The 25470-nt window shown below is 41.6% G+C and overlaps 2 protein-coding genes across 4 annotated transcripts in view; both read right to left on the bottom strand.

The window, feature by feature from the left end:
- The window catches only part of TBC1D14 (TBC1 domain family member 14), a 67470-nt gene extending 58598 nt beyond the window's left edge, over positions 1 to 8872 (bottom strand). Inside the window, exons 1-2 of one of the 2 annotated variants that reach the window (XM_027899726.1) lie at positions 8630 to 8872; positions 2472 to 3207 (exon numbers count right to left, since the gene is read on the bottom strand). In XM_027899726.1, coding sequence (XP_027755527.1) covers positions 2472 to 3207; positions 8630 to 8672 — 779 coding nt within the window. In that variant the 5' untranslated portion in view covers positions 8673 to 8872. Of the gene's footprint in view, positions 1 to 2471; positions 3208 to 8364; positions 8453 to 8629 lie in introns of those variants that run through there. The other variant, XM_027899727.1, reaches the window with a different exon arrangement.
- A 6569-nt stretch (positions 8873 to 15441) lies between these two features.
- Positions 15442 to 25470, bottom strand: part of KIAA0232 (KIAA0232 ortholog) — a 66103-nt gene continuing 56074 nt past the window's right edge. For both annotated transcript variants that reach the window (XM_027899750.1, XM_027899751.1), the window contains 3 exons: positions 20968 to 21049; positions 19068 to 19165; positions 15442 to 18084 (listed from right to left, as the gene is read on the bottom strand). In XM_027899750.1, coding sequence (XP_027755551.1) covers positions 17905 to 18084; positions 19068 to 19165; positions 20968 to 21049 — 360 coding nt within the window. In that variant the 3' untranslated portion in view covers positions 15442 to 17904. The remainder of the gene's footprint in view (positions 18085 to 19067; positions 19166 to 20967; positions 21050 to 25470) is intronic.

The raw sequence follows: 25470 nt of genomic DNA, 5'->3' as shown, positions 1-25470 counted from the left end.
CTGCAGCCTTACCCCATGACCATCAGTCTCCTGGAAGGCAGAAAGGCTGTGTACATACTGCTCAGGTGCTTGTTCTTTCACACTGTACACATGTGCCAGCCACTCACCAAAGTTCTCCTGCCATAGTTCACCCTTGGTTCTCCAAAGTGAAGGTTTATGCACTTAACCTGCAGGAGTGAGAATCTCAACTGAAACTCCTTTCAGCAGAGAGTGCAGTGCTAAGAACACACTCCTCTCTGAGACTTGGTTTATACCTACTACTGCTGCACTTCTAACAAACTGCTTTAAGAAGCTTCCTCTCAGCAAGCTGGTCTTCAACAATACTACTCGAAATGCCTCCTCCTCATGTCACAGTGCACACAAACCCTGAGCTGGGTAGGGAGGCCTCTAGAAAGCAGCTACTTTGAAACAAAACAGTGCAAGACCCATGTTCATTTACTTCAGTACTCACTGAAGTCCTGGGAATCCAAGGGGTCCACAGGAACTCCAGGGAACAGGGAGTTCACTACAGGAAGCTATTTCAACCTCGTGGATGATAGATCATACAAATCAACAAAAACTAGCTACATTATGTTTTGAAGCTTAACAATGCTGACAGAATAATATAAATAGTACTCCCAGTGGCATAGAAGGACCTCAGAAGCTCCCTACTTGTTCCATACCTCTGAACCTCACCACCAGGTCACATGACATAAGAGAACAGATTCATAAAATAAGGGGGTGTGGTGTGCAAGCAGGACAAAAAGTGAGCAACTCCTGTTTTCAAAACAGAGCAGAAGGTGGATGGTAAAGGGAAGGATATTCAAGGTCAGGTTACAGATGGAGCACCTGGAACTTCAAAGCTGATCACCTAGTTTGAACTTAATCCTCATATTATCACCATGACATCACCCACTGACCAAGATTATCTGTTCTCCATTTAAAAGGCACTCATGACAGCCTTTGTTTCCTGGCATTCAAAGTACCTGAAAAGATTCAGGTTAAAAAGCTCAGTCTAGTGAGTACCACAGTTCTTGTAACACTGATAAAACCACTACAGACTACGCAAGAACAGGATTTGGGCAGATGGCTTTACTTTGCTGGATGAGAAAAGTTGAGAAGCAGGTAAACATCCCACTTGAACGAGGTCTAAATAGCCTGTTCCACTGTGCTCCCTCCAGGCTGAAGGACAGCATTTGTTTGAGTTAGCAGTTGTGCTACCAGAATGGGTAACAAAAGTTCATGCTTTGAAGTGCTGAGAAGCCTTCTGCTTCAGAATTAAGTCTGGTTCCATGGCAACAAACAGACAAGGGTCCACAAAAGCTTCAGCACCTCAAACATGACTGATGACTGGAGTTCTGCTGCACAATACTTCAACCCAAGAATAAAAATCAACAAAGGCTTCAGCCAGTTTAATAGGTCTAAGGAAACTGCTTCTCTTAAGCTTTGCAAATAAGGCAGCCTTTCAAAGAATCATGTTTGCCAGTATTTTATCAGCCTATTCATATTAGCCTATTTGTCTCACGCAAAAAAACCCCCACAAACACAAATATGAGGAAAAAGAGCTTAGCTGAAGCAATCCCATGTGCAAAACAGGTTAGATACAGCCAACTCTGCTCGATGCTTAAAGTTTATTTCTAGAACGGTTTCTCTAAAATGCATCATACTTCAGACATCATATCCTAAAAATAACAGACATTATGAAGGCCTTACATAAATAAAAGAAAAAACCAAACTTACCAGCAAACAACCAAACCCCCCAAAAGTAGACAGCCCTTTTCTCATTCACCACTTCCCCTGGGCATCTGCGTTTACAACACCTTCTCTTTCTCACAAGGGCCACATTTAGAAGAGGTCACGTAACTGCTTTGAGTGGCCAGTGCTGTCATTTCAACAAGTGAGTGACGCAATGCCAGATGATTTCATTCCATACATAAATGAAGGAAAAAGATATTAAAAAAACTGGAGCTGAGATTTGGAAAGACCATAGTAGTCATGCAAAGTGTTTGGCAAGTGTCTGTATTTTAAGCTTCATACGCTCAGAATGATCAATAAAATATTCCATCACTGCTAAACCGTTTACGAACCCTGAGATGTCAAAGTTCTTTAATACAGGTATGGATCCCACCTATATTTATCTGTTTATGTGCCATCATAATAAGGACCTTGGCCAAAATCACAAAAGATATTACCAGAGAAGCCACTGTTCAGAGGATAAAAGACCTTGTTCAGAACTCCTTTTATTGTAATATAGAAGGAATCTTCCAAGATTTAAGATGCTTCAATAAAACACAAAGATAGGAGGATGCAGAGCCTTAGTCCCTAGCAATATCTGCCTACTTACTCGTTACACAAAAAAGATGTTAATACCCATCTAAATTAAAATAGCAAGCTATTATATCTTTAAAAGTAAAATATCACACAAGACCATTCTGCTATGATCTTACATAATCTCACTGTTGAAATACAACCATATTTCACGGAAGCATTACCTGGCAAAGAAGTTCGTAAAAGGTCCCAGTATTTTCCGTTTACTGTCCCCGTCTGCCTCGTGACAACACTCCTGCTGGCTCTGGTCATTGGTCTCTTTAGAGGAATTCAGTGTAACGTCCGAGAAGTGTGCCTCATCCGTCTCAAGATTCACAATTGCACTTGAACTGCTTGTGACCACAAAGTCCAGAATGTCTTCATTGCTAACCGATAAAGTCGTTGACAGTTCTGTGCTGAGACTAGACACACTACAAACAGAGATATCGTCACTTCGATTCAGAGTTTTTGAGGTTGGACTATAAAGTTTGACGGTATCATACCCAGTCCTTGGGAAAGTGGAGGATTTTCGCACAGCGTGGTCGTGCGCAGCAGCCAGGGAAGGTGGAGGCACATACGGTGGCAGTGTGCACGCGCTCTGAAACGCCCTGTCAGGCACAATTTCAGGTTCTGACTGCTTTCTCTTCACATTCAACACACTGCAGTGAACAGGCTCTGGATTTCCTATTTCTAGAGTTGGAATACCAGAATCCACTGATTTAAGGCTATGACAATCTTCCAAAACACTGGACAGCTGGCCAGGCCCATACTCAGGCAATGAGAGATCTCTCGGGGTCCTGGAGTTCAAGTTTGGAAGGCCCTGGATCCCGCTGCCCACTTTTGCATCCAGAATTCCCATGAAGCTCAAACCGTTTAAGGAGCTGCATAAATTTGCACCAGTTGTCTTGGCCCAACCAGTACCTGGTTAAAAAGAAAGAAAATATAAGATCATGAATTTGTAGGAAGGTTGTGGTTTGTTCTTGACTGTTTCGGTTTGTTCAGTGGGGTTTTTCTGGTTGCTTCTTTTGTCTGTTTCTTCAGGTTTTTTTGGTGGGTTTTTTTGTTTGTTTGCTTGTTTGTGGGTTTTGGGGTTTTTTTGTGTGTGTGTGTGTGTTTTTTTTAATATTCTCAGTCCTGTCCCAATTTAGGTTTTCAATTGAAAATTGTTTTCCTTTTGCACATGATTACTATCCCTTCCTCCTGCTTGAACAACCAGGACAACAGTAACTTAAATTAGGCTTCTAGAAAATGTCAAGCATGAAAAGCTTTTCATAAGCAGTTTGTGTGCGTTTGCTTCTTACACATCTCCTGAAAGTGAAATGACATACTATAAAACCTGCAGTATTTTAATATTCCATTTTAATGTTGAGACAAATATTTGAAATTTATTTTTATACAGTCATAAATGCATATTTACTGATTCCAGGGGTCTACAAAACTTGTTTACATTCACTTAGACCAAATTCTCAAGTGTTCATTAAGTCAGAATTTCTTAGCATTCTTCTGGAAACCAAATAACTGACAATAAATTTGTCACCAAAACAGAACGCATAATGTATCAGTTTTGCATTAAGCAAGAGATGCAAAATCTGAACAGCTACAAAGCTATCCACACAGTCAGTGTTTTGACAATACATTTGATGCACTTCATCAATTCATGTACAGCAACTCTGACACTTGTAAACACATTGTAATTACTGCAGTCAGAGACTGTCTTCCTTCATCTTTGCAATATCCGTTCACAGGGTCTCCCTGGGGGCTGCCAGCAGGTCAGTTAATCCAGATCCACTGTAAATCTGAGTAACCCTCAAGTGGGGGCTGCCAATAGGAGCTACAGGTTGGGTGCACCATCCTTGTGAGCAACCGCAGCCTTCCATAAACCTGGAACACCATCAGGACTGCTGCCCTGGCTTCCACAACTGCTACAGACCCTTTAAACACTACATGACTATTCGAGTGACATTGCATACACCTTCTCTTTCTATATGAATAGTTAAATTACCTACAGCTCCGCTGAAGTTTGCAATGTAATTACTCTGCAGCAGTTGGCAGAATAAATATGCACATATTGCTTCAGTTTCTTCACTCTGAAACACTCTGGGCTGAGTGTGAAGGAGTGAAGAACACTCCTTGCATCTTGCCAACAGATTGCTTTCTAGACGGATTTTTCTCCAGTTCCTGAAGCCTCATCTCCTGCTTCTGGTCTCCTATTCTCTCTCAAGTGCAGCACTTAATTAAACGTGACAGTTGCTATCTAGGAGGTCCTCCCCGCATCCTGCTTTTAAAAAACAAATACACACATACCCCAAAGCAAACCCCAATTTGTGAAAATTGGTATCTCACAGCAGTTCTAAACCACTGATTAATGTCGCCTAAGCCCTGCCAAACATCAGGGTTTGACACATAGTCCGTTCTTGATCTGAGCCCATCAATACACTGGCAGGAGGTGAGAGAAAACACACTTCAAACATATTTAACTGGTTCAAACCAAAACATCTTTTTCCACAAGTTTTCAGTCAAATGGGAAGTTAATGAATCCAACTACTTTGTATGCTACACTAAACCTTGAATTTCCTGTCCAAATGCTATTTGCTAGCTGATATGGCACTCAAGTTCAATCCACTCCTAAGCACAGAGAAAAGTCAAGGAGAAATAGTCCTGTATATTTCCTCTTTTAGACTTTTCAAAAACTTTGTAGCAGCCATCCAAATCAATCAACACATCAATTGCCTAATCCTCTGCATAAGCAAGGTTTCAAGTGTATTGTTTTGACTAAAAAGCTTGTGAAGATGTACACTTTACTTAAAGAGTTGCTATAGCAACTTTTTTTCCCCCCACATTACCATGGTTTGAAGAGTTTACATCCCCTGCAATGTAAAGTGATGCCTTGAGATAGCTAGCACATCAACCCGGTACATTATGAACTCCTGGTTCACTAAATTAAAATTGCAAGGGCCAGCAGAAAACCAAACAACCCCAAACAGCAACCCTTGAATACAGGCAACAGACTACTCAAGAAGTCAACTGTGACAGCTGAAGTGTACACATAAGATATAAAACAGAGCATAAGATATAATTATTGTTGCATATACTTGGATCTCCTGCTTTCAGACCTTCTTGCTTGGATTCACTTGTTCTTCTAATGCAAGTCTGACTGTTTTCTCTTCCCTGTGCTCACCTTACCCCTTCATACACACTATATTGCTCTTCAAATCCACAGCCCACACGTTACCCTAAAGTATATAAACACACACACTATGGAACAATACACAAGAGAGTGTAGGTGCTTTATTTATAAGAATTTACACATATAAATGCATCTAGAAAATGCAGTCCAGAAAACAAAGGACAGAAATGCAATCAGTCAGGAACAGTTTTGATGATGTTTGGGTAAATAGCACAAGCATGTTCCCATAATGAATTCCTCCCCTGACTGCCTTCACTTCTGCTCAATGATTTTCCCAAGTAGCAGCCAGTCCTTAGTTTAATTGCATGGCTCTTGTCGACCAAGCTTACAAATGGTAAGCATTCAAACAGCCTTGGCAGAGGCAATAGCTACAGCAGCTCAGGAGGCCAAACAATCCTGTAAACAAGCGTTCAGAAAGAAGTGAAAACAAATTTTCACGCCAGGTACTGAAGCTATTTTAACTTGGCTTGGTATTTTTTCAAGCAATAAATTTAGCAGAAAGAGATCCTTTAAACAGGGAACCAGCAAACGCAGAAGTGTGCAACAGCTACAGCTTGCTGGAGCAAATTATGCAACAGCAAGCTACCAAGGTTTTACACAGTTCAGCGAAACTGTGGGAAGCTTTGAAGTGTACCCATCAAGGGCTTTAAGAGAAAACTTGAGATGCAATCAGCCGTCAAGAACATACATGAGAACTCCTTGATCCGTTTTGCTTTAGGTTGTTGTAGGATTGTTTTTAAGGATGTAGTGAAGTGATATTTATACTCTTTGTTTTAGCTGCCTCACTGGTAAGTGTAAAGTCGGACAATTGATGTAAAATATTCTCTCACACGCTCCAATGATACCTGCTTTCCATAAATCATTTACTAACATAACCATATTGTAGCATTATCATCTGAATAAACATGGCATTAATAAAATATTACTATAATAAACTACTGGGAAATAATAAGCAATTTTGTCTGCACAACGTTCATAATCCCCATGGTTTATTTCAATATATATTAATCTAAATAAAATCGATAATTGTAAAGTCTTAACATGCTATGTCTTATAGAAACCATAATCTCGTAAAAGTGAATATCCCACAAGAGAGATAACAGGGGAAAGGGAGTTAGGGAAATACAGCCAAGGTCACACGTGGCAATAAGAGGGCAGGTAGAGATTATTTGCTCATTAACACTTCCAACGTAAGTGCTAAGGGGCACCTGATAAAGACAGTTTTGTCGCCAGGTTCAAAATTAACATCGGGACATAAGGGGCATCTGAAATGCGTAAATCCTTGCCACAGAACACCCTGGGTGCCAGAAGTTTACGTGTAAGCTCAGGAAAAAAAAAAAATCACTAATGATTCCTAAACGATAAGAAATTCATGAATTCCCTGAATTGCGAGTGTCAGAACTTCATGAAAACATCAACATATATTAGTCCTGCTTGCAGGACCTCCCCCAGGTAAATTCTTTCCTCTGACAGGTGGAGTTTTGATCCCTCTCAGTGCGGCTGTCCATACAGCCTTACATTCCCCAAATTCTGATCACAGCATGCAAGAAGGCATGTTCTGACAATAACCAGAGGCTTTAAAACAGACCTTGGCTCTGCATATTGCTCAATCACACAGAGGGAACAAGTCATATTTGATTATAATTCTAAGATCTACAATAAAATGGCTTTTAATCCATGTTGATATAAAATTTAAACAGAGTTAACAGCAATACAAAATCATTAGAGTAAAACAAAACCAGAAAGATGCCAACTCAAGCCCCATTCTTCCAAGTTCGCTGTGAGTTGCAATGCAATTTAGGCAACCAACAAGAGTAAGACAAATATCTGCAAAACAGGCTTTGTATCTTCTTGCCTCACAGGAACGGGAAGAGGAATGATTCATACATACTGCTCAGTTCTCAAAGAGTTAACATTGCCATTTTTATCACACACCTTGTCTATTCAACACTTATCTCCACCAGGAAATTTTTAAAAAGTTTTTAAGAACAAGGAATTTCTTCAATTACAAAGCTGCAACTTTTTTCTTCTTTCTTAAAGGAAAAAGATATGTTTGTTTTTTTTTTTTAAATCAAAGGTTTATACTCTCCATGCATTTAACAATATTTTTGTTGCATGTACCAAGCAACAAAATGCAGCTGCAGGTGGCCTCGGTGCACAAGGCCATCAAAGCCAGTTTTGTTTATTAAATATTTCTTGGTTCAGATTGTTTATGTTCACGTTCTAACAGCCACGGCACTGCCAGCAATGACGAACTCCTGAAGCTACAAAAGTCTGACTTCCAACAAGGTGCGAGATAGAGCGATTAAGGCTACATGTGTAAGCCCTGCCAAAACTTTACCGGCAAAAAGAAATGAAACACACCGAGATTTTTTTTTTTTTTCCCCTCTTAATACGCCTTTATCTAACTCTCAGCTGAGGCTCTTCACGAAGCCTGAGCTTTACGAATCTGGCTTCTGAGCACAGTGTTCGGAGAGCGATCATAAGTAAATCCTTCATTACTTTTCCACTGTTTTGCTACGTCAGGCCGGCAATACAAACGAGTCACAGTGTTTTTCTAAAACCTCCGCTCCTGAAGCAGTTTACAGGGTTTTTTCCCTGCCCACACCATTATTACTGAAAACTCTGAGACCACATCAAATTATCAGCAGCGCCGGGAGAACTCCTGCTCCTGAGAGCTGTAGTTTTGTTTGGTCTGTGGGAATTGCCTGGGAGATTTCAACTAGAAGAGAGGCAGCGAGATGAAAGTTTCTTCCTTTTCATGGGTTCAGCCTGACTCGCACTGCGAAGGTTCCCGAGCTGGCGGCCTTCGCTTACAAAACCACCCAAAGAAACTGAAACAAAAAACAAACCAAACTCCACGAGCAAAGCCTTGAGGAAGCAGCGCTCACCTCCCCCTGCGGTCTGTTACCCACTCGGTGAAGGCTCCGAAGGCTCAGCTCTCCTACTCCTCTTAACTTTTTAAGGTGGCCACGGCCGGGGAAGGCAGCAGACCCAGCCCCAGCCCCGCCGAGCCCTCGCAGCGGGGGCTGCCCCGCCCGCCCCGCTCGCCCCCGGGCTCTGCCCTCGCACCAACAGGTGCCACCGTGTGACACCCCCGGCCCCGGACGGGATGAGCCCCCGCCCGCGCAGCCCCGCAGAGCCCGATCGCCTCACCGGGGTAGCGCTGCCCTCCGCCGTTCTCCTCCCGCTGGGCCATGCCCGGCCCGCCCCGCAGCCGCCGCTGCGGGACTAGGAGGCGGCCGGCGGCTGCGGCGGGCGGTCCATGTCGCTGCCCTCCGGTCCCCGCGGAGCAGCGCCGGGCTCAGCGCGGCTGAGGCGGAGCAGCCGCCCCTCGCCGGGCGCCTCCTCGGCGCGGCGCAGGGCCTCCCATGGCGACCGCCCCCGCGGCGGGCGCGGCGCACACCTGGCTGCGGGACAGGTGTCGGGCTGCTCCAGGAACGCTGCAGCCCCCGCGCCTCAGGCTCCTCCCGCCCCGCCGCCGCTCCCCCTGCCCGGCGCGGCAGGGAAAGCACCGCCCGCCGGGGGAGGGAACGCCTGCGCTGAGGGGGCCGGTGGGCGGCCGCCGGGCGCCATTTTGGATCGTGTCGGCGCTCGCCGAGGGGTTGGCGGGGCTGGCGGAGGTGTCGGTGGGGCGGCTCCGATCTGATCCCCCGGGGAGGCGGCCCGGGAGTGGAGTGGAGCGGGGCTGTGGCTGAGAGCGCTCGCTCCGAGGGCCCCGGGAGTGAAGCGGGGCTTTGGCTGAGGGCGCTCGCTCCGAGGGCCCCGGGAGCGGAGCGGGGTTGTGGCTGAGGGCGCTCCGAGGAGCCCCGTGCCCGTACGGAGCTGCTGTTTCTGTGCTCGGCGGCTCCAGCCCGTCCCGTGTCACTGCCGGAGGCAGGGGGTGGCCCTGGCGATCTCCTGGCCGGGCTCCGCTTGTGTTCCCGCCTGCGTTTAGGAGGAAAACAAACTTCCGTGGGTTTGCGAGTTTGGGCTGCGGAAGGTCTGGGGGCATGCAGTGCAGGTGTGTCTTTAGCTCTGTGGAACTTTGGCTTTACGCTCTGTAATGCCAAAAGTGGAGGCTTTAGGGTGGTAACTGGCGAGTTTTGCACGTTTATCTTTCTTTGCCTTCCGCCCCAAGCGCTCCCCTTTGCCGCTGGCACGGCGGGGCTGTGGAGCACAGCGTGCTCTGCCCCACGCTGAAGGCACAGGGGTCAGGAGCAATCAGCACCCGGCAGGGGCAGAGCTCTCGTGTGTTCCTTATCATCTGTGAAACTCAGTGCTGGGGTTTTTCTGCACACGTCACATGTTTCGCACCTAGACTTGGTGATGTGTCTCTGCAGTGGTGGTAAGATAAAGCGGACCCCCATCTGCACCGTCACCTCACAGCTCAAGTCTACGCTGAAGCTGGAAGTGTGAGTGCGGCAAATGCAGAAATATCTGGCCTTGTGTTAGTGTAATTAATTTGATACCAAGCAGCGCAAACCCATGATTATTCAAGCTTTGATGTGGGCAAGTTACATCTGAATGAATGAATTGCAAGAGGCAGAGGTAAACCAAGAAGTACTTGCCACCCTGGCCCTGTTAACACCAGTTCCATCCTATCAAGATGACTGCACTGAAAACTTAACATCAGTCAAAAATTATCTCTCTGTAGATAGTTTCTATGACTGGATCAGAGACCAATACTTATTCTGGTGTATTTCAAAGGTGAGTATCAATATAAGAGAATTAAGGATTGGTATTAATGAGTCCTTTTTTTTTTTTTTTTTTTTTTTTTTGAAAATCACTATCTCTGGAAGATAGCTCTCATATTAATATTAAAAGTAGTTAAATAGAATCAGAACGGTTTTGAGGCACTAAAAACTTGTTTATATGCAAAAGACTTTTGGAGCATATACTGTCACTAATTCATTTTTCAGTATTAATATTTTTGTTATGTTTTTAAGAGTGAGAATCAGTATTTCTGTTGGAGCAACTAGAATAGTGTATTATCATTGTGATGTCATTGAACTTGGATCAGAATTGTTTGGTTTCTAGGGTAAATAAGAGACTGGAAACACAGAGTCATGAATTCTGTAAGTCTGCAGAATGTGTGCATAGGAAATAATGATACTCCCAACTTCATAATATAGTTTAGGCTGAAGAAACTATTAGAAAAACCTACTGGAAAAAAACACAACCAAACAAACAACACCAGAGCATACAGAAAGTCACAGAAAATCACAGCCTAGTCAATATAGAAAAATACTATTTGCATGTGACTGATTGTATAACTCGTGGGAAAGGGTGAATAGTATTTCTGGTTGTCATGAGCTATTCCAAAAGCTGAGCTGTTTTGCTTTATCATTTAGCATCAGTTCTGTTGATGCCACCTCTAAGGTAAGGTAGTTTGTCTGCAAATACTGTGTACTCCTCTGTATGGGTAAAAGCTGAAGGGCTGACATTGTGACTAAACACAGTGTCACACCACTGGTTCTGATGGAAGTGTGGCATGTGCTAATTATTAAAAGGAAACAGAACAGGCACTGTCGGGTAGAGGAAGTAAAAATGTGTAACAGTGCAAAGGGACCTTTAGCACCTTTCTTTTGCAGCTGTGCAAAATTGAAAGTCCATCCAGAAGGACACACTGAGAAATCAATGAGTTCTGTTTAAACACATGGGTTGTAATTAAATCCTCAGAAGTGTGATAAGTGTGATAAAGTACTTAATCAGTGTGGTTATCATCAGTCCTCTGCCACTGATTCAGGGTTGGGTAAACCTGCAGAACGCTGAACTGAGTAAAAACTCTTGGGATCAAATCCTGATGTTTTGTTCAAGAGTGTCTTACCTGTGGCTATTGTGTAGAAATGAAGCACCACATAGAGCAGCCTCAGACTGGCTACTGATGTTCACCTAGTGGGCAAAAAAAATCTACGTGGTCTAATAATAGACTAGTGCTACAGAATTTAATTTTTTAAAAACATGCAATTCGAAAGCTTTGTCATACAGACCTCATTCGTGCCAGCAGAGTTCAATATGCCAGTTTTATGGTTACTGTTCAAGAAAACATGAAGACTTTCTGCTCTGTTCTGTCTTAATGATTTCTCTGGAATATACTACAAATGATAAAAGTACCCAAAATAACAGTCCTTCCTCTGTTCTGTTAGAGCTGAGGGACAGAAACACAGAAAAAATTCAATGATATTTCTTATGCCTGTAGATGTGAGAAATCATTCTGTGCTTAGGCTTTCAGTTCTGTTTTGAAGCTTAAGCAATTTTGCAATTGATACAGCTTCAAAGTTATATTTTTAAGAACCAGATGAGAACATCTAGATTGAATTTTCATTCATCACAAGCCAAGTATGATGCAAGCAGCTTTCAGAGCCAGCCAAACTGAGCTTCATTTGAATCTGCTGTGCAGCTCCTGATCCATCTTGAAGACAGTAATTTTCTGTCATAAGCTGGAAGATATTTTTTTCTCTAGTTAGCCAAAGATTTGCATATTGTGAAGGTACATCTGTTGTGCCTCCCTGAACGCGAGCTGACCTACAGCTCCTGCCTCCACCTCCCATCACTGTCACTTTAAGGCAGTTTTAGCTCGCCCAAGCCGGAGAGCGAGTGTTGCAGTGCTGGATACTCTGCTACCCTCCATGCTTTGCAGAATTAGTGCAGGCACCGTGAAGTACCTAATGCATGTTCTGTGGTACAAGAGGGAACAATGAATAAATACAGGTTTCCACCGACTTGTAGGAAATAGAAGGATAACAATTCTGGGGAAAATATCAGTACCTCAGAAGCAAATGGTGATGCTTTTGACAAATGAATTCTTCTCTGTCAGATTCATCACAAATTAAATTTTGTTCACATAAAACTTATTTTGCCTGTGTTTGATAGTAGTCCATTTCCTGCACAGCCACCATCTGCACAGGCATTCCTACTAGCAATGGAATGTCTGTGCACCAAGCCATTTTAATAGGTTTGGGATGAATCAGGAACAGCAGGAGAACGTGCCATTTCATTATCCCAAAACGCTGCCTCCTCCTACAGGAACTTAGACCTGATAAAGGCTGAGGAATCCGGGTCTGTAGCTACAATTACTATTAATGCTTCTATTACCACTGGTTTTAAGTTCCCCTCCATGAGACAGCAAGAAAATGAAGAGCAGGAAAGGCAGGAAAAGCGCGTGAAGCTTTTCAGCACTTTTGAATTGATATTACTGCAACATGATGCGTGACAGGATTGTTTCTATCACTGTCTACAAGCTGTTTAGGAAGGACAAAATGAGTAATAAGGTGTGAAGAAATAAAAATATACAAACTAAAAATATTACTTTTTGTATAATATCTTGGAATTGCAGAATCCCAAGTGCCCGTAAACAATTGCTGACAAAGCCTCCGTGGTACCTCTGTTACAGATCTTCACTCATCACTAAATCACACCAGAGAAGGAAGCGGGCTTGTTATTATGCACAGCTGCATAATGAAAAGTTGGAGTGCTATAGCAGATTTATTCTCTCATGTAAGCACAATTTAAATTACATTTCCCAAAGCAAATGGATCTGTTCTGTAACAGAAAAAGCATTGGACTCAACATGTGGTAGTTTTCTAGTGCAATTCACTAGGGAAAAAAAAGTACTGCACTAAAAATGAGTTGTTGTCTAGAACTAGTAGTGATGAATGAAACTAAGTAACATCTGTTTGGGGCAGGTAACAGGTGCCATTATTGTATATCCATGGATCTTCAGTGCTTCAAAGAATTTAATATTTTTGTATTGAATAAAATTACAAGAAAAATGGCAGAAAAATATTTAAAACGCATGAATGACAACTGGGACTTCTTGAAGACTTTGTTGTCAAATTGATAAGAGTTCCAGAGTCAAACAACCAGGGGTTCAAATCCCATTGCAGAGGACAATTAGAAGCCAAACAATTCAAAAATTACAAACTATGAAATGTAAGAAAAAAGGAAAAAGGCAAATCCTACTGAAATGGTATTGGGAACATAAAGAATGCTAACAGTCCTTAACGTTCACTATTGCATGAATATGTGAACTGTGCAGAAATGAAAATTTCTATACCGATTTCTCTCCATATCTGGAAGGGATCAGGGTGGCCCATCATAGCAGGTAGGAATTAATGAAGCAAATTTACTCTTTGGACAAAAGGCTTAACACACAAGTTGTACTTTTTTCAAACACAAGTTGGGGATCAAACTGAACGAGGTTGTGTGGGTCACTGCATCATTTCTGACACATTTGTCCAGTCTGTCCCTAAAAATCTCCAGCAGTGGAAGTGGCACCCCTCTTTAGGCAGTGCTTATGTATTTGCTTGCAGTACTGCTGCTGTACTGTACTGCTCTCTGCTTGAGCATTTCTGTGGCTACGAACATATTCTGTCCTCGGTGTGTTTGTAGTGAAGCTGTTAGGGATGAGGGAGGGCAGGGAGGCCAATGTTTTGTCACCCAGGGGCTTTTCCCCATCAGTGTGCTGACCCACTGCCAGCTCTGTGAGCTGTTTTCCCCTTTCATCCCATTATCATCCCCTTGGAGCACAGAGGCACCTCATAAAATTTACAAGCACTTGCACATAATAATACATTTTAGGAGGACCTTGAACAGTGGAACAGGAGTCTTACTGTAGGAAGCTAAAATATATCGGTAAAGTCTCATTTGTCCCGAACCTCTGGAGTCTTGTTGCTACTCGTTCCATGGGCCGTAAAAGAAAATTATGTGAGATGCTGTACATGAAAGCTAATGACTAATTAATCGAGGATAATACTTAACTATGCTGGTCCTGGCAGGGAAGGGATGAGTTGCTGTCAAGGAATCCTGGCTTTCCAGAATGTGCACTCCCTTCCCATGTATTTTCACATCAGACAGCACCCCTGTGCAGTCGCAGCATGACGTGCATTCACAGCCTGCCCCACTGCTGACAGGTACAGTTCCTGCGTAGGATTACACAGTGGGGTGTGCACGGCAGAAGCATTGTTTGCAATGGAAACTAATTCTTTGGATATGTGGAGTTAACAGATACAGCAATTGAAAAGCCTGGCTGATTCTGTTATCAAACATCTTCCATAAACACAATGAAAATATACTCCTGCTGTATTTAAGAAATAACTGAAAATAATTTATGCCTTTAAAAGTTTCAACTACCAAGTTTGCAGCATGCTAGATACTAATGAACCAAAGCATTCACCCAAGGGCCTTACAGAGCAACTCTTTTCCATTATTTCCAAGTGTGCATTAGTGTTGTTTCCACTGCACTTCCAATTCAGCAGAGTTGGAATCAGTCTGCACAGAATCCCAGGTCCCTTTGGCTGCAGACCTACAGCACCAGAGTATACCTGGCTCCACTAAGTGGAATGTGAGCTCTTGGGGGTTTTTTTCCTTTCTATGAAAAGAGGTGCAGCTGTGGAATTAGGAGAGTGCACTTTTGTGGACTTGAGGTACTGACCATTTGACGGCTGAACACAGGTTGAAAACAGAAATAAAAGTCTGCTGGTTTAAATCCCCTACTGTACACAAGTTCTTAAACTGTTATGTGTGAGAGGTTCTGGCTTTGTGTGGGTTTAATTTCTTTCATAAAGAGGTTTTGTGTTTTCTAAACCTGAAGTTGTCCTTGCAGATTTCTGTAATTTGTAAGGAATAGGATTATGATATTTTACATAGAATAACATGGGGACTAGGCTTGTTTTGTCTTGGGTTTTTTGGGTTGTTTTTTTTATGGTTTTGGTTTTTTCGTTTGTTTGGTTTTGGGGGGTTTTGGGGTTGGGTGGTTTTTTTTTTGGTTTTGTTTTGTTTTGTTTTTTTTAAGAACAGATGCAGTGTATTTAATTTTCCTACCTTGTATTGAAAAAGAATAAAAAATAGATTTAAAAATTGCAGCAGTGAAAAGGACTCCTGAACTCGGCATCTCGTGCTATTTCTCCAGAATGTTTAATGCTTAACTGCCATGTTGTATCTAAGTTATACAATTAGCCAAAGAAAATAAAGACACACACACACCATCCAATTGTCCTTTTATATTTTTATTTGGTGTTAAGTAACTCCACAAGAAAACAAAATCAGTTACTCTGGTGTACGTGAAATCAGAACAATACAACCACTTGAAGCAAAAAGTAGAAACAAATTTCAGCCCAGGAATGGAAAACTGATACTTCAGTGCTATGGATATGCAATGCGCTTCATCCCACAGTGCGGTTCAGCGTATGCCAACCTTTAATGCTGTTGTTGTTGTTGTTGTTGTTGTGTGTGTTTCTATCCATATAGAAAAACTAAAAACCACACTTCAACTCTCACTGAAAGCCTTAGAGCTTTAGCCATTAAACTATGAAAACAAGTAAAGACAATTTGTTATTGCCCAAGCTCAATATAGGATTTTATTTTCCCCAAAGGTGCTGGAATCATTACAAACCACAATGTAACTACGAGCAACACCTTTGATATTTTGAGCCCTTTCTTACCAAAGAAGCAGCTCTAGCCAGAATTAACTGAGCTGAAGTTTGTGTTTGAAATATGTCCATTTGGTCATTTCCTGTTCTCAAATGAAGTTCTATTCCATTCTTCACTGTAGTGATTTGAAGAATTTGTGTGTAAAGTTCTTTTTTACTTTCATATTACAGTTAACTAGTTCTCAGTGCAGGTGCTAAACAACCTCTCAAGGAAGCTCCAGAAGAAAGTAAAATATATAAAAATCTATTCAAAGTCTGCAAATAAATTAAGAAAAGAAACTGTAAAGTGTCAAAAGATTTGTTGTATGAATACAAACCCTAAAACATAGTCTAAGAGGGGGACCAAAAGAAAGTCCCCGGGTAAGGGCAACCAAGCCAGGTTTAGTAAGGATCTCACCAAAAGCGTCGCACGAAGACTGGCATGGTTCCCCAACCACGTATTTAAATTCTTACACTGTCAACTCAATAAAGGCAACAAAACCCAGTTACTCAGAAAGCATTTCTAGCGCAGAACATATTTCAAAGGCAGTTCAGCTCACATTTCAAACAGCTACGTTTCTTGTGAGGTTTATTGCCTGTCAAAATTAATGGTGAAGCTTTTCAAGTCAGTGTTGGACTTTCTGCACTTCCTGGTGTTCTAGACATGCTGCGATCGTGTAGACTAGTTAGTTGTTGTCATTTTTTAAACTAGGAGTTGGTAAAAACTTAGAATGTTTAGTTTTGCAAATATTGCTCCTCCTGGCTTATACATTTTGCATAATGTGTTAAAAGCACAAGGAGTTGATAGTCTTGTACAGATGCAACTTGACAATGTATTGACTTTCTAAGTTAACAAAATAAAATTTAAAAGCAATTCACATAAAGCAACAATCACTACTGCAATCACACATGTATGTTGTAAGTCATCACCTTCCCTACCCCCACCCACCACACACATAACTTGCCCCACACATTCTCTCAGGAACACAAAATGAACTACGAGATTTACTAAATTACAGCCACAACAGCAGCTAACTGCAGCAGCCACAGGATTTCTTTCAAGTGAAGCACTGACCCTTTGCATTTAAAACATTGAACACTCTGAGCATTTTAGAGAGTTTCAGTCATTCAGGCTCAAGTTCAGTTACAGGATGCTTTTGCAGGTTACATGAATGCCTTCATCTGCAACAAGACAACATTCTCATTACTCGTTAACAAAATTCACAACAATCCACACATCACCCCAGTGGTTTATTATTTTTGGTGTTACTTTTTAAACTTCTGCCCCACATCGGCAAGTTGCTAAAAAGGACAAAAAAAAAGAAAAAAGGAAAAAAACCCCACATTGCCTCCACACCTACAAAAAATCCTTGGCTTCTCCAGTTAGCAAAAATACAAACCATGGTATCCTCAGTGTTGGTTTGCGGGAGGGGGGGAATCATAGGATAGAAAACACAGTTTCTGTAAGTCTCTAAAGCACAACCCTGTTGTTCCTACTTCAAAGTTATGAGATTTACTGAATGAAGACTGGACAAGTCATTCATGCTTTTCTCCTGCATTCAGAAAGGCACTGATAGATTACAGTGTTAAGTATTTATCTCCCAGTTCTTAGAGAACAAAGCCTAATGTGCAGAAAGCTGAAGTCTCTGAATAGCAGAAGTAGTTGTAGACACTGCGATGCTAAGAAGATAGTAATAGTGGTAGGGCTACAGTTACGAATGAAAATAACTGCAATTAAGATGCAAAAAAGCAGTGGTACTACTAAGACAAGCACATGCACATCCATTCTTGATTTGACAACACAATCTAGTCTAGTTCAAATAGCCAAGAATTTAACAGTATTTTTTTGGGGAAAAAAAATCTTCAACAGGACAGCTGTGTCCTCATCTATAAAATAAGTAAGAAGAGAAAGATAAATACACATCTGAATCCATTAACTGAAGAGGAAACTCAAGTTGTTGTTTTAGAGCTACAGACCCTCAAGAAGGATAGTTTTCCATCTCATGTTACTTTTCAATCATCTTTTCTACTCTGCAGTTTTTACAGTTGAGTTCGAGAAAAAAGCTCCTCCTCACACGGATCAGCCCATTCACTTCCACCTTCTGAAGCTGTGTCTTCAGAGCTGGAGCTATCACTGGAGTAGATCTTCTTCCTGAAGCCATTTGGTTTTGCCTCAGCATTTATATCATCTGCACATCTTGCTTCATAAACAGAAGAAACCTAAGGATTTAAACTGACAGTGTTGATGGGGAACAATAAAGAACACGCCTGCTTTTCTCTGGGCTGGGAGGTTACATGGTTTTGTAGTTGTCCAAGAGAGATGCCACGATTACAGGGCAAGTCCTTCTCTTTCCTAACCTAGTCCACTATGCAGAAAGGACTGCAGAACAGCAGGAAAAAAAAAGGTGGGGCTTTATTACTTTGTCCTGTTCCTTAATTTTAGGATTTGCACAAAAAAAAGCAAGAGAATCAAAAGCGAACTCAGTTAGGATGTATCTTTATCACAGTTTATGTTAGAAAAATTACTGTAAAAGTTATCTCCCAAACTTGGTAGTAAGTATTAAATAGCAAGAAAACACAGCACAGATCTGACTAAACTTCAAGCAAAGGTATTTTCAATATATGTTCAGCTGAATCAGTAAAGCTACAGCAAGCATGTCACAGTGTAAATGTAAGTGCTATCATCACTATGAAGTTTAAAGGTGTATCAGTATATACATGAGGACATGACATTTTTTCCCTACAGAAAAAAAAAAAACAGGGTTTTTTTGCTTGTAATGAGGACAGAATTCAGCATAAATTATCTTTATGCCTTCAGTTACTGGTCCTTTCTGCCCTCACAGAGCACATCAGCCCACTCTACGCTTACTTAGTTGAGGAAAAGAAGACTCATGTTTAATACTCATGACAAGCAAATGCCAAGCATTCCCAAAGGAAACTGGCTTTGCTTATCTACTAGAAGTACAACTATTTGTACAAAGGGTTGTACTCCCCAAAGTACAACACCTTGAGGAATTTTCAGAAGAATGCCCAAGATGCAGAGGAGATTAAAAAACAAAGTAAGGGAATAAAAGCTTTTGAAGGTTTTTGCAGAAATTTCATTTGAGGTCAGACTGAGAACTGTGATGAAAGAAAAGATGCAGTAGCCCACCCTTATAAAATAAGCAAAAAAACTTCCTCCCCCAAACCAATGACAAACTTACCATATTAAAATCTAAAAGATGTTCATCATCATTGGATATTTCCTTTACATCTGCAAGTTCTCCTACACCATTCTCTCCCTTGGCATTTGTATAGCACTCTTACATTGTGTTTGTGGGGGTGTTTCAGAGGAAAAGGAAGAAAAAACAGAATTGAGGAACACTGTTATTTACATTTAGCCAAAATGAAAGCATCCAGAGACGTATTCTTGAAATTCATACTCTAGCCCTCTGTGCTTGTGGGGGATTTTATGGTCTGACACCCTCAGAGAGATAAGCATTATACCCTCCAAAAGCTTCATCAAATCCTACCTGGATAGTCAAATAATAAAAGAGGAAGCTACTTAGTTAATGAAAACATCTAAAATACTAAAGTACAAAGAGCAAGAATTACTTTTTTTATCACAAATGCTTCAGTGCATTTTTCAATTCTGATGCTGCACCGTGTTTCAGATCATTCCTATTTCTATCCCCATACAGTGTAGACTGCAACTGCAGCCTGATCCTCACTTAAGCTCAGAAAAACCCAGCTGATGTGAATGGCTGTGGTTTCTACTTACCAGAGTAAATATATAGAGTATCAACACCTATCATATAGATATACATGGATCACATGCATCAACACCCACTTATAAAAAATACCCGTACAGAAAACTGGATACAGCTCGTGACAGAATAACATCAGCTCTGAGGGTGAAGTTCCCGGGGCTGTGGCCCCTCAGGGACAGTTCCGGCCTTTCACCACCAGGGGTCAGCGCGGGCCGCTCCCGCCGCCGGGAACAGGGAACAGCGCGGGTGCCACCGGGAACAACCCACGGCGCTCCCGAAGGACACCGAACACCCCTGCTTTCTAAAGACAGGGCTGTTAACACGGCAGGATCTGTGACCAGTCCTGCAGACACCGGGCTCTTGTCTTTCACCGTGCACATTTCTATAGCTGGGGCAAAGTAAGTTAAGATGTTCTTGAAAGTAACCCAAACTTGTCCTGAACACCCAAGTAAGGGTTTTGTGGCACCGAGAATACGGTTTAGTTGCACTCTTAAAGTATCAATCACGGGCTAATCTACTCCCAGATTATTTAGGAACCAGGTCTCAGATCAAAACTTTCTTGCCCTGAACCTCTACCAACAGAAAGCACCAGAAAGCCGGTAAATTCAGGATACAAAATGTTCTGGTTCAGCTTCTTGCTGTCTCCCAGAAAAGGTAAATTGGTATGCAGGCAAAAAAACCCGCCTGGATTCTTGCCTGTCCACTGAAAACCTGGGCTGAGTCAGCTGTCAGATGCTCCAGATTCCTGGGAGTGCTGGAAGCACACCTGCTTCTGCTCACCAGCAGCCTGCCTACCAAGAGTGGACTTGCTCTCTATGCGGCACAGAAAAATTCGCAGCCTGTCAGTGTGAAGGGAGTGGCCAAGTGGCAAATCCCTCTCCTTCCCAGTCTGAGAGAGATTCCACACATTTGCTGAACAACTGGCACGTTATTTATGCAAACCCATAAAAGGTAATCATCATGTTTTCACATTCTTATAAAATTACCTATCTAGTAAGTATTTTTTAAGGATGAAACATTAGGAAATGTAATAAAGTATTTTCAGAGATTCATTTTCTGTTTGCTTAATTGCAGGCTCTGGAGCTAAGTAAATTTGCATAAATATTAACATTACTTTAAAACCACTTCTTTTGAAACCAATGTAGAATCATGCTAGAGATCTATTACAAGTGCAGCTGAAGCATCTCAGCTCTCTCTCTGATAGGAGAACTGCTTGTGGAAGCTTCTGGTGTGGGTTTTTTACATATAGACAGTAATTCCAATTCCTTTGCAGCAATTCCAGTCCATAACAAGGAGTATTTTGCTCTAACACAGGTGCAACAGCAAGTTAGTTCTAAGAGGCAGAGGTGCTTACCTTCACACTGTGATGCAGGAAAAAGGGGAGAATAGAGCGCCTTTTCCCACCAGCATTGCTTTTCCTGGCTGCCACTCATTCTCTGTAGATTAGTATTCAATATAGGAAAGTGTTTAGACAATAATCACACTTCATTATGCCATAAATAATATACTTACATGTACAGGAGGAAACCCTGGTATTACAACTAATTTGCTAGACCTTACAGGTCACACTGCTCAATTTCTAATACTAATGGGAAATGACTGTCAAACTGCAGCGGAACATCCATTCTCTGAACTCTTACAGCCAATATGAACTCCATGCTGGGGCTCAGACCTTGCCATACAGAGTTCTACAAATCCAGAACAAAACAAAACAAACAAACAAAAATATTCCAGCCCTACACTTTATCATCTACAGAGAGATGGAAGCATAGTGAAACGTTAGTCAACATGATGAATAGTTCAGTGTAAAATGAAACAGAAAAGAAAGAGAACAAAGAATGGCAAAATGTTTAATGTTTAAAGTCTGGAAGGGTGAATTAGCAGTACTAATACCTAGTGCGATAACAGAAAATTAAACTGGAGAATTATGTGCCAACATGAGGAAAAAGTGGTTATGAGGATGATCAATACTTTATCTTTATGCTAAAAATAAACAGTTCACTAAAAATGCCAAAATACTGCCTCTCTCCTCCATAATTTAATGCTAATTTAAGTTTACCAGAGCCCTTTCCTTATGACATTAATGGACACGGCTAAAATACAAAGAGCTTGTCACAACAGACATGTCCCCAGTTTTATGGCTGCCCTGAGGTAACCCTGTTGACCTTCAAAAGATGATGCCAGCTTGTAACATCCTCCATAGATATTAGACAGAATGATTAAAAAACCAAACTACAGTGCATTACACACAAACATTAACAAATGAGCTTCAACACTGACTTTCTATCCACTTCCTCCTCTGTAAGCCTGAGAACAGTTAATCATGGAAAAATTAATAAACCTCCTTTTGTTCCTCCTTACACTGCTGTAGACTACACACCCATAGAACTTACCAACACTTACTCCTTAATAAAGAGAAGTTCCTGTCAAACCAAAGGAGCAACTTAAGATTGCTGTATCCACAAGCATGTGCCAGATTCAACTTTTTTTTTTTTTTCATGGAATTGTGCTATAGTGAATGTTGAACTTATCCATGCTGATTTCCTCTCATAACACTGAGGAACAGTCCTTTTGGAACCACTCTCCAAAAATTCAAACTCCAATTCCAGAAAAGGGAGTTCTTAGAAAGTTAAACCACAGGTTGGTGTCTTTTTTAACATTAAAAAAAGGAAAAAAAAAAAAAAGAAAGCCCAAGGGTATTTGAAGCAGGGCTTAATAAGAAATATGTGCATTTACAAATAAATTCAATCATGGAAGCCTCACTCTGTGCTGACTATAGATAGAGGTGTCTAAACTCCACAGGCACAATGCTTCATTAACTTCAAAGCCTCTCCCATGGCTGCTGTCACACCTGCACAGGGGATAAGCTGGATGAGGCACAGCAGGTTACAAGCAAAGCCAGCTGGAGTCTGCAGGGTATAACAAGCTGCAGTGGACTCCCCTCCTGGGCTAAGGCACCTTTGGAGCCCATGCACGTGCTGCAGGATGGCTCGGGGAGCGAGCTGACACCTCTGTGCTTCCCTCACAGACGCAGCAGAGCCTGGAGAGCGGGAGGGGTCAGGCAGGTCCCGGCTCGGAGCAGAGGCTCACTCTGAGCTCAGACCCAGCCTTCCCACCCTCACATCGGCACTCGTGCTGTGTGTGATTTCTAAACCAGCACTAAGGTGGTTGGGAAGCAAAAGGACAGATGGGGACAGACCCGCTATCCATACTAAAGCCATTTGGGGGTTTAGTTTGGGAGGGGATAAAGGGCAGGAGCTGATGTCCATTTTATACATTAACTGAAGAAAACAATTTTTTTCCTACAGATGTTTAAATGTTTACTATAACTACCCAGTCTGTCATCATAACAATTTCTGTCAATTAAAGAAATACTCCTAATCAGTGAATACAAAATACCAACTCCAGAATAGCACCATGAGTCTACCTTCCTTTGCTGGCAATCTTTCCCTTTTGAAACAGCATTTTTATTTATGTCTCCTCCTCCTCCTCCTCCCTCACACACATACTCAGACACTTCCAATGTTTTATGAAGAGTTTTACTGAATTGTCCAGATACCCATCGAAATAGCTATTATTATTCACAATGGTTCTGGTATTAGAAATTGCTACTGGAAGTATCTCCTCTCTGAAACTATTTGTATTTATTTTACTTTATTCTTAGGCAGAACTCAAAGACAGCATGGCAAACTCATGCAATGCTGTTCACTCCAGTCTTGCTGCAGGTCAGAGCGAAGACTGATGGGTCTCCTTTCTTGTTTTACAGGTAGGCATAGGGTAACTGAGCCTTCTCCTAGAGACTCTGGCTCAGGCAAGGTAAAATCACTTCAGGACCTCAACATTCAGAAGCACAAACACTACTGTAACATTATAGCAATGCAAGATTCTCCTGCCCCAAGTCTGGGCTGATTTAAACCACTATCTGTGAGTTTTGTGTAGATTTGGGTCCGAACTGTGCAATTAAATGCAGAAACTAAAACTCCAGCTCTGCTTCTGGTCCTATCACCTTTCCCACCCCAAAAGCTAAGCCAACCTAACAGCAGAAAAAACAAATTTAATGTTTGCTATTGTCTAAGAGTTTGAAAGAGTAAAATAGTTTTGAAACTTTAAATAGTAAATACTAAATAGTGTGTCTTTCATTGGCCTCTACTGCATGTTTGTTCCTTGCAACATCATTTCATGTGTCTGCTTTCTCAAATGAGCCTTCCCAAGAACTTCATACAACAGCAGGGCTGTCCACTTAGGTCTTCCATCCAAAACTTCACGTGCAACCTCTGGTATACAAAAGAACAATTATTCTTTGCAAACACCACTACAAATATTTTCTAAAGGAATAAAAGCAAATATTATGGCTTTTTTCAACTAAAAAAAGGAAATTTTAGTGCAGCAAATGTGAAGGGGAGACTTTGTGAGCTTAAGCGGGTAATGACCATTTTAAACAGTGTATTGGATCTCCAGCATAAACGATGGAAAAACAATTCCCTATTTTAAGGATACACCTGAAAAAAATGGAAAACAAACAGAGAAGTGAAAGATGTTTCCTGCACCATGAATGCCGTTTCCTACAGCTGATATTTTTCCTCACTTCCTCCATTCACGCACAGTTGAAATAAAGCAGCCCGGGAAAATCCCTGTTCTACACACTTTTGCTGTATTGCTGCTTTCTTGGCAAGACTGCTCTGGACAGCAACATGAGACTGATGAAGCAGCACTGCAAGAATGCAGCAGGATATCACAGCATATTGATCTGGGCACAAGGACAAGCCCTGTGGTGAACACACCTCAGCCTGGGAGCTGGGCTGGCCGGAACGAACTCATTTTGTTTGCGTAAAGTGCAGCCAGGGATGTATTCAACACCACTGTGTTTAACTGGGATCAGCAGCAGCCTGATAAACAGCACATTTCAGTGGAACTGTGGGTTTGCTGACAGAGCTGGGATGTTACTGAAGTTTCTGTATGACAGGACACTAAGACAACTTTTAGGAATATCTTTGACAGGGGCATTTGGGCAGGTGAGGAAATCATGACGACTAAAGTTGGGAAAGACCAGATCTAAGAGTATGAAAGCAGTTGCTCATGGGAAAAGTCCCAGCCATAAATAATAAAGGTGGTACTGCCCTGTATGAGGTTTGGTTACCTGAATGCTAAATGCACAGATGGAAAAGCTATGGAAAAAAGGTAGGAGAAATTTGGAGGGGGGCAGGAAGATAAGGTTTCTCCCCTCTCTCCTTATGAATACAGATGTATTTGATAAAAAATACAAAAAAACCCCTTATTTTATTTATATTTTGTCATATATATATATATAAATAAATATTTCTCCTTGGATAAGAGCTTGATTGCTCATACAAGTAATTTATTAGGAATTTTTTTTTTTTCTTGGCAGAACATAATAGTTTTATTTTGCAACCTCACAAATTTCTGAGAGAGCATTTATGAATATGTAACATGTTTTTTTCTCCACCAAGAACTCCTACAGGTTGTGCTTAACAACTTAAATCTTATTTCATCAACAATCTGCATAGGGAGAAATATTAGTATTTTTTTTACTATTCCTTAACTAACAATTTTGTAGGAAGCAGGAGTAATTCCATCAGAAGTTTTCCCCTACAGTTACAGGCAAAAGTCCACAGCAAGTTCATACAGCAGCTTAGTCATTTGCCAGTCAGAAAAGTTACACTGATCAGAACTTTGTTCTTCAATTAAATTTACGCAAAGCATCTTCTCAGAGCTGGGATCTAGAGCTGTAAAGACCATCTGCTGAAGGTCTTGGAAAAAAGGGCACTTCATTATATTACAGAAAAGTTTAATTAAATTTTACATCTACCCATGTAAATAGCTATTATTTTTTACTAAA

This window comes from Empidonax traillii, unplaced genomic scaffold, assembly GCF_003031625.1.
Source record: "Empidonax traillii isolate 1590-97213 ecotype Southwest subspecies unplaced genomic scaffold, ASM303162v1 scaffold687:size894609, whole genome shotgun sequence".
In the NCBI taxonomy this organism is placed as follows: Eukaryota; Metazoa; Chordata; class Aves; order Passeriformes; family Tyrannidae; genus Empidonax; species Empidonax traillii.
This window is presented reverse-complemented; position numbering and strand designations above follow the sequence as displayed.